We start from the raw sequence: 9,886 nt of genomic DNA, 5'->3' as shown, positions 1-9,886 counted from the left end.
GATAGTCAAATGCCAATGATATAGAGAGGTTGTTGGCAATCAATGCCGAGAGGGGCGTGTGAAAGGTGTGAGTGTCATACTAGAAGCGGTGGCTACTCAAGATCTTTGGATCTGGCATTCTTTCTTCGGCATGGCTGGTTCTAACAAAGATATCACCATACTTCAGTGTTACTAGTGTTCGTCAGGCTTGTAGAAGGCCACACTCCAGATGTCAACTTTGAGATCATTGGCCATCATTACAACAAGGGGTACTACCTAGTCGATGGTATCTATCCTTAGTGGTCAACTCTTGTGAAGACAATACCCAAACCACAAGGAGCGAAGAGACAGAGATTTGTCCAAATGCAAATGAGTGCTAGGAAGGACGTGGATCATGCTTGTGGTGTGCTCCAATCACGATGGGGTATCATTCAAAATTTGTACTCACATGGAGCATCGAAAAACTTTGAACGATGATGACTGATTGTGTGACCGTGCACAATATAATCGTGAAGGGTGAGCATGATGACAACATCTACGACCAAGGATTTGATTTTGAGTGTGAAAATGTTGAGCATGTGCATCAAGAACCAGCAATCTTTGAACACTTTGTCCAATTTTATTGTGAAATGCGTGATTGACATACTCATATGCAGTTTGAGGATGACTTTGCTGAGCACATATGGACTCATATTGACAACAAATAGATGTATCGGTGGTTCATTTGATTTCCATTCATTCAAGACAAATTCGATTGGATTGTAATAAACTGTTTCATTGTGCTTTCTATTTTAACGTGGAAGTAAAGTTGTTTCGATTCGGTTGTAAAACTATTTAAAAACTATTTGAATGTTTGATTTACTGTATAGTCCAACTATCTTTTTCAGACCGTTACGAGCATGTGTCCACATGCTGGGCATATAACCGACGCATTCATAACATAGGTTAGACGTTTTCTTATAGTCATATCCAAACGGATTGACACAGGCTGGGCATATAACCGACGCATCCATAAAATAGGCTAGACGTTTTCTTAGTCATATCTAAACGGATAAAATTCAAACGAAACGGACAATCATTTGGGTCATGCATTGAAGTTGGCCTCACCGACAAGCTTTTCTTTGCTCTTTGGTTTTCCAACCGAATCGCAAGATTTGCAAAAGGGAAGAAAGAAAAACGGCACCACAAGAGAGGGAGCGGCTAGCGAGGCACCCGAGCAAGGTGTCGAAAAGCAGCAAAAATATCAGCGGAAAACAACAAAACCCAACCGGGTGGACCAAACAGTGACGTGCGTGTGACACTCTTGTGAAAGAGGCAGTCGCCGCTGGTCCGGGCATTGTGCCGTGCCTCCCCCCTTGCTAGGCGAGGCGTCGGCCTCGAGCGACGATCCTTTCTCAGCTAAGCAAGGTCAGACCGACAGAAGCAATAATTTCTCACCCTGAGCGGGCAAGAGGACGGGGGAGCCTGGAGCATTTATGCCCGAAAGGCAGCGGGATACGCAACACGATACTCCGATACTCAATCCTCACGGATGAGCTCACCAAACAGAGCATGCGGGCACGCAGAGAAACGCCTGGAGACGAGGCCACGGGGCCAGAGACTGTTGTCTGCAATGATATCCCCGCAGGCGGCAGCGGCAGCGCGCATTACTGCACTCAGGCCTGCCGCTGAGCTAGCGAGCTTGTCCCTTGGCCACGGGCAGAGCGCCGCTCGTATGGCCCGAGAGACCGAGAGGGGCATTCAACTCTCCGGACCCCGGACCATCGCAGGATTGGCATTGTACACCGGGAATTCAACAAGTACTACTACTCCACATGCATCTGATTTCGAGAAGGATGCTACTACATGGATTACACTAGCAGGACTCACTGGACTGCCTCATTGGACTGAGCATAGGCTCCCCTGATGAAAGAAAGCTACTCCTATGCCGTACTAGTTCCGAAATCAATTGAAAGAACAGGATAGCTCACTGAGCTGCATGAACACTACTGGTATGAATAATACTGCATTGAGCTCCATGAACGGGATAGCTCATTCTCATTGATCAAAGGTTGGTTGCTGCTGCGCTCAAGCTCCCTGTGTTGTTGCTCCCAGCATATGTTACTATGGTAAGCCTCCTTGCGGACTTGATAAACTCGCTGAAATGGGCAGAGGAAATTAAAGCACGGTGCGTCAGTTCAAGTTAAAGACCGGTCCATTCTAAATTTCTGATAATTTTACAATTTCATTACTAGCAAGTTAACACGCATAGGAATTCGCTCTCACCTGAAAGGCTCGTCACCGGCGTGCTTCACTTCACCGGCGGCGCCACGGTAGAGCACACGGCTCCTCAGTTCCGCACCGTCAATGCAGAACGTCTCGGACAAGCGGCCATAGAGCTCCTCGAACGAGCTCATCGCCGAGCAATCGAGATTCCGGCCGACGGTATCCGACTCGACGAACACCTTGCATTGGCCGGGCTTCAAACCGAGCTCGGAGATGTGGCTGTTGTCTCTACACCGCCGCGGTCTCTCCGGCGACATGTTATCCGTTGAGCCACTGTTCTGAACGACAGTTGAGCCCGAGCCCGGCGATGCATTGCCCGCTTTGTCGGTGTTCCAGTTGAGCGAGCTGTTCCCGGCGGCCGCGGGGGAGCTCACGACGCCTGCCGAGTTGCTACGGCTCATCTGCTGCTCCGTCAGTATTGTCCGTCCGAAGAGCACCAGCCCCGGCGGCTTGGCGTCGTTGGGCCTCTTGGCGCTGGCAGGCATAGTGCTTGAGACGCCGTTGCGCGCCGGTGAACTCCCGATGGTCAGGTCAGTGCTGATTCTTGATGCGATGGGTGCAGGAGCAGGACTGACATGATCGTGGCAGCGGAGCCCCGGATACATGAGTCTTGACTGCAGGTGGGTAAGGTGGAGATCCGATAAAAATGGACCAAATTGCGAATGCCTGGCTCCCTGTATGCCTGAAGGAGCACTACAATCCGGGAAGGGGGAGAGGGACGGATGGTAGCTGCCGGTGTGACGATGATGGCGCCGATTGCCGTGCGCCATTGGGTTTAGGGGGAACGACGGGTATAGGAGCTGACCCTCGAATGGGAACTCCGGGTAAGCCGGAATACGGGACTTCTTGCGCGGCGGCGAGAAGGAGGCGAGGTGCATAGCCGGCATGCTCGACACGATCTCGACCAGCCACGGGCTGACCCGTTTCACATTCTGGAGGAGGTCCGGCTCGTCCCAGGTCACCTGCGCATTCACCAATTTGAGAAGTAAGCGAAACCTGTCAAGGAAGAGAAAGCAAACTGAATGATTTGTTTGTCGTGCTTTAGTGCCGGCCGTACCTGAAGAAGCCTCCACGGCGACTGCGGCCAACGGGTGGGGTGGGCGACCTGGACGCCGGCGACGGTGCCCATGAACCAGCTGATGCGGGACGAGTCCTCGGTCTCGAATGCCATCTTGAACCGCATCCCGGGGCACCACTGCACCCGCATCGCCGCTCGCACTGCTGCGGCGCGCACGCAGAACTCCGGTGTGCTGGCGCGCGGGAAGTACACGACCTCGAACGGCTGTCCACTGCCCGCCAGCCTCGCCGCCTCGACCACGTCCTCGGCGCGCACCTTGCCCCGAGTGCACGGGCTCGCATTGCCTCGCATCGGACCTGAATAGTACCGGCCCCAACCGGTTAAAGACAAGGATCCCTCCTCCGCACCGCGGAACCCGCGCTTGGCGCGCCGGATGCCCACGTGGAGGTCCCCGCCGTCGCCGCGTAGGAACACGATGGAGTCGCCGGCCACGAGCTTCTTCCGGTTCACGAACGCGCTCCAGCCCGTGGTGAGCAGGTGCCGGCGCGGGGTGCCCCGGTAGATGTGGCGGAACTTCCACGCAGTCCCATGCACGTCCTTGGCAATGACGGTCTGCACGGGCGGGTCGGCGGCGTAGTCCAGCCGCGGGAAGATGGTCTCGGCGCAGTACCTCGGTACCGAGAAACCCCCGCCGTTGTTGGCGTCGGACTGCGTCAGAGTCTTGGCGAACGACGCCGGCTTCTCCTGCTCGCCGTCAGCCGCCACCGCGGCATCATCCTGGACATTGCCATCCGCGTCCGTGTCGCCAAGTGGGGCGAGGAGGATCCTTGCGAAGACCTCGTCGGTGTGTGTGTCGGCCATGTACAGTACGGCAGCGACGCGGCAGGGCACGAGCGCTGGGACGCGCGCCGCGGAGAGATCGGCCCCAGCGTCTAGGCCAAGCGCGTGCTCGGCGTGGCCTTGCGGGAAGTAGTAGACGCTGCAGCCCACCGGCGGCACGGTGCACATGCCGCCCGCGCACGCCAGCCACAGCTGCCGGTCAACGCGCCGCTCGGCGCCCGGCGGCGGCTCCGTCAGGTCCGCGAACGTGATCATCGGGAGAGCACCAACGGCCGAGCGAGGTGGAGGGTTTTCTGGGAGTGGCGATGGACTGGTGGCGCGATGGGTGGGAATCGGAGGTAGAAGCGGAGGCGAGCAACGAACGAGTGGTGCCGTTCCTGCTGTAACTCTCACAACGAACGGCTTACGAGTCCCATTCATCAGCGAGTGGGAGACAGAGTGGCTCGACCGGTTCGTGGATATAGTCGGATGGCGCATTGCTAGGAAGCAGGGCGCGGGACCAGTGGCTACAAGCACGCCCGCACAAGTGTGAGTTTCAGTGTGTGTTAGCACTGCACCGTACTGGTGCGGGCAAGACCATCGTGGACAAACCGCCTGGTGTGTTGCTAGGATGATGTTACACTAACTCCAACTCACGATCCTCGATTTTGTTCATTTGGGTAGGGTAATTGGTCAGCATACAAAATGGTCAAGACCTAAGCTTCACATCGGTAACAAAACCAGCGGCCTGTCGGGGTCATGAAAATGATCGTGACAATAGCAGGGATACGAATGAGAGGCGAAACCTAGCTATGGCGCAGTGAATACACTCGGATGTACGAGTTCGGGCCTCATTCTGGAGTGGTAACAACCCTACATATCGAGCCGTGCGGATGATGATTTCTTATGGGGTATGTGATAGTACATGATGTTGAACCCTCAGTCAGGAGATCGGGGTGGCTTATATAGAATGCGCCACGACCGGCCGAGCCTCATTACAAGGGTGAGTTAATGCTAATAACTATGAAAAGTTACTAGAAACGGCAGCTCGAACTCCAATGTAACTCGTAACGCATGTCTTCACTGCACTTCATGTGATAGTTTAACTCTGTAGCCGTTGCAGTCCCTTCGTTGTCCACGCCTTGCTGTAGTCCGAGTGTCGGCATACATCCGACTGACACGAAACTATCCGAGTGACCTTGTGCTAGCCGAGTGAAGATATGATCGCCCGAGTAAGGTCATGATTGCACCGGTGGCTTTTGGGACGTGAATGTCCATGTAGGGTTTTAGGCAGGCCTAGAGATGCAGGTCCGTAGGACTACCCCTAATGTACAACCCCGTTAGTAGTCACCGAATCAGTTGAGGTTTTTATGGCCGAGTAGAAGGCACTCTTTGGAGCCCTCGATGTCTCATGGACGCCGAGGTTGTAGCTCGAGGCTACATCACTCGGGCTCTGAGTAAACCACTCCGGGTTCAAGAGCGAAAGATTCTGAGTGTTGGAGCATGTCGGCATGCTTCCGATCAGTAATAATTGAATACCTTTCGGGAAGATAGATTTAATGATTCGGATGATCGGAAGCTTGGGGCTCCGATTGTCCAATCGGCGAGGTAGGACACGTCCCACTCGTGCTACGGTACGGGTGATCTGATTACCTTCTTGTGTTGTTCGAATGCTTGGGATCCCACGGAAGGACTAGTGGCAGGGTATTGGGATCCCCTCATTATGCGCTGCGGATACAGAATCCATTCGGGCTATGAGCAAGGCGGTTTCTCCGTGATTTTTTGAATTGATGGAGCGCGCAGGGGTAGCGGAATCAGCGGTGACGTGGGTAGTGGAGGTAGTGAAGAGACGCCTCAATTCGCGCCCTTGAGATGTCGTTGTCGTGCTACAGGAGCGCTGTCAATGGGATCCTGCGGATCATCCTCGTGCCGACGAAGTACTTGATGGGGTATCTTCATGTAGCGTATAAATTGGAAGAAGCAACGAGGGGAGGGAACCACGCCGCCTTGTCTGAGTCATTCTCATCCCTTCTCTCGAACCTTGCGGTTGCGACTGGGAGTTCCTCGCCGCCTGTGACTGTTGGGGAACGTCGCATGGGAAACAAAAAAATTCGTACGCGCACGAAGACCTATCATGGTGATGTCCATCTACGAGAGGGGATGTGTGATCTACGTACCCTTGTAGACCGTACAGCAGAATCGTTAGTGAACGCGGTTGATGTAGTGGAACGTCCTCACGTCCCTCGATCCGCCCCGCGAACTGTCCCGCGATCAGTCCCACGATCTAGTGCCGAATGGACGGCACCTCCGCGTTCAGCACACGTACAGCTCGACGATGATCTTGGCCTTCTTGATCCAGCAAGAGAGACGGAGAGGTAGAAGAGTTCTCCAGCAGCGTGACGGCGCTCCGGAGGTTGGTGATGATCTTGTCTCGGCAGTGCTCCGCCCGAGCTCCGCAGAAACGCGATCTAGAGGTAAAACCGTGGAGATATGTGGTCGGGCTGCCGTGGCAAAGTTGTCTCAAATCAGCCCTAAAACCACCGTATATATAGGGGGAAAAGGGGGAGCCTTGCCTTGGGGTCCAAGGACCCCTAAGGACTTCGGCCGAGCCAAGGGGGGGAGTCCTCCCCTTCCAAACCGAATCCAACTAGGTTTGGAAGGAGGAGTCCTTCCCCCTTTTCCCACCTCCTCTTTTTTTTCTCTTTGATTTTCTTCCTATAGCGCATAGGGCCTTCTTGGGCTGTCCCACCAGCCCACTAAGGGCCGGTGCGCCACCCCCAAGGCCTATGGGCTTCCCCGGGGTGGGTTGCCCCCCCGGTGAACTCCCGGAACCCATTCGTCATTCCCGGTACATTCCCGGTAACTCCGAAAACCTTCCGGTAATCAAATGAGGTCATCCTATATATCAATCTTCGTTTCCGGACCATTCCGGAAACCCTCGTGACGTCCGTGATCTCATCCGGGACTCCGAACAACATTCGGTAACCAACCATATAACTCAAATACGCATAAAACAACGTCGAACCTTAAGTGTGCAGACCCCGCGGGTTCGAGAACTATGTAGACATGACCTGAGAGACTCCTCGGTCAATATCCAATAGTGGGACCTGGATTCCCATATTGGATCCTACATATTCTACGAAGATCTTATCGTTTGAACCTCAGTGCCAAGGATTCATATAATCCCGTATGTCATTCCCTTTGTCCTTCGGTATGTTACTTGCTCGAGATTCGATCGTCAGTATCCGTATACCTATTTCAATCTCGTTTACCGGCAAGTCTCTTTACTCATTCCGTAATACAAGATCCCGCAACTTACACTAAGTCACATTGCTTGCAAGGCTTGTGTGTGATGTTGTATTACTGAGTGGGCCCCGAGATACCTCTCCGTCACACGGACTGACAAATCCCAGTCTCGATCCATACTAACTCAACGAACACCTTCGGAGATACCTGTAGAGCATCTTTATAGTCACCCAGTTACGTTGCTACGCTTGATACACACAAAGTATTCCTCCGGTGTCAGTGAGTTATATGATCTCATGGTCATAGGAACAAATACTTGACACGCAGAAAACAGTAGCAACAAAATGACACGATCAACATGCTACGTCTATTAGTTTGGGTCTAGTCCATCACGTGATTCTCCTAATGACGTGATCCAGTCATCAAGCAACAACACCTTGTTCATAATCAGAAGACACTGACTATCTTTGATCAACTGGCCAGCCAACTAGAGGCTTGCTAGGGACAGTGTTTTGTCTATGTATCCACACATGTATATAAGTCTTCATTCAATACAATTATAGCATGGATAATAAACGATTATCTTGATACAGGAATTATAATAATAACTATATTTATTATTGCCTCTAGGGCATAATTCCAACAGTCTCCCACTTGCACTAGAGTCAATAATCTAGCCCTCACATCATCATGCGAATTACATTGTAATAAATCTAACACCCATACAACTCTGGTGTTGATCATGCTTTGCCCGTGGAAGAGGTTTAGTCAGCGGGTCTGCTACATTCAGATCCATGTGCACTTTGCATATATTCACGTCCTCCCCTTCGACGTAGTCGCGGATGAGGTTGAAGCGTCGTTTGATGTGTCTGGACTTCTTGTGAAACCGTGGTTCCTTTGCTAGGGCAATGGCACCCGTGTTGTCACAGAACAAGGTTATTGGATTTAGTGCGCTTGGCACCACTCCAAGATCCGTCATGAACTGCTTCATCCAGACACCCTCCTTAGCCGCCTCCGAGGAAGCCATGTACTCCGCTTCACATGTAGAATCTGCTACGACGCTCTGCTTGGAACTGCACTAGCTTACCGCACCCCCATTAAGAATAAATACGTATCCGGTTTGCGACTTAGAGTCGTCCGGATCTATGCCAAAGCTGGCATCGACGTAACCTTTTACGGCGAGCTCTTCGTCACCTCCATATACGAGAAACATCTCCTTAGTCCTTTTCAGGTACTTCAGGATATTCTTGACCGCCGTCCAGTGATCCACTCCTGGATTAGTCTGGAACCTACCTACCATACTTATGGCCAGGCTAACGTCCGGTCTAGTGCACAGCATTGCATACATGATAGAACCTATGGCTGAAGCATAGGGGACGGTGCTCATATGCTCTCTATCCTCATCAGTTGCTGGGCACTGAGTCTTACTCAATCTCGTACCTTGTAAAACTGGCAAGAACCCTTTCTTGGACTGTTCCATTTTGAACCTCTTCAAAACTTTATCAAGGTATGTGCTTTGTGAAAGTCCTATGAGGCGTTTTGATCTATCCCTGTAGATCTTAATGCCTAGAATGTAAGCAGCTTCTCCTAGGTCCTTCATAGAGAAACTTTTATTCAAGTAATCCTTTATGCTCTCCAAAAACTCTACGTTGTTTCCAATCAGCAATATGTCATCCACATATAATATTAGAAACGCCACAGAGCTCCCACTCACTTTCTTGTAAATACAAGATTCTCCAACCACTTGTATAAACCCAAATGCTTTGATCACCTCATCAAAGCGTTTCTTCCAACTCCGAGATGCTTGCACCAGTCCATAAATGGATCGTTGGAGCTTGCACACCTTGTTAGCATTCTTAGGATCAACAAAACCTTCGGGTTGCATCATATAGATCTCTTCCTTAAGGAAACCGTTAAGGAACGGCGTTTTGACATCCATCTGCCAGATTTCATAATCGAAAAATGCAGCTATTGCTAACATGATTCTGACGGACTTAAGCATCGCTACGGGTGAGAATGTCTCATCGTAGTCAACTCCTTGAACTTGTGAAAAACCCTTTGCCACAAGTCCAGCTTTATAAACGGTCACATTGCCGTCAGCGTCCGTCTTCCTCTTAAATATCCATTTGTTCTGAATAGCCTTGCGGCCCTCAGGTAGTACTTCCAAAGTCCACACTTTGTTCTCATACATGGATCCTATCTCGGACTTCATGGCTTCTAGCCATTTGTTGGAATCTGGGCCCACCATTGCTTCTTCATAATTTGCAGGTTCATGGTTGTCTAACAACATGATTGACAAGACGGGATTACCGTACCACTCTGGAGCAGCACGTGGTCTCGTCGACCTGCGTGGTTCGACAGAAACTTGAACCGGAGTTTCATGATCATCATCATTAACTTACTCCTCAACCGGCGTCGCAACGACAGAGGTTTCCCCTTGCCCTGCGCCACCATCCAGAGGGATGAGAGGCTCGACAACCTCATCAAGTTCTATCTTCCCCCCACTCAATTCTCTCGAGAGAAACTCCTTCTCGAGAAAAGCTCCGTTTTTAGCAACAA

The 9,886-nt window shown here is 51.7% G+C and overlaps 1 protein-coding gene across 1 annotated transcript; it reads right to left on the bottom strand.

The window, feature by feature from the left end:
- Positions 1–1,770: 1,770 nt before the first annotated feature.
- On the bottom strand, positions 1,771–4,526 carry LOC123404596 (auxin response factor 8-like). Its single transcript, XM_045098534.1, has 3 exons — positions 3,302–4,526; positions 2,245–3,206; positions 1,771–2,117 (listed from the first exon to the last, which is right to left on the bottom strand). Exons 1-3 carry the CDS (start codon positions 4,520–4,522, stop codon positions 2,024–2,026), a joined length of 2,277 nt encoding a protein of 758 aa, XP_044954469.1. The 5' UTR covers positions 4,523–4,526; the 3' UTR covers positions 1,771–2,023.
- Between the last annotated feature and the right edge of the window lie 5,360 nt (positions 4,527–9,886).

Source organism: Hordeum vulgare, chromosome 6H (genome assembly GCF_904849725.1).
Source record: "Hordeum vulgare subsp. vulgare chromosome 6H, MorexV3_pseudomolecules_assembly, whole genome shotgun sequence".
NCBI classification, from domain to species: Eukaryota; Viridiplantae; Streptophyta; class Magnoliopsida; order Poales; family Poaceae; genus Hordeum; species Hordeum vulgare.
This window is presented reverse-complemented; position numbering and strand designations above follow the sequence as displayed.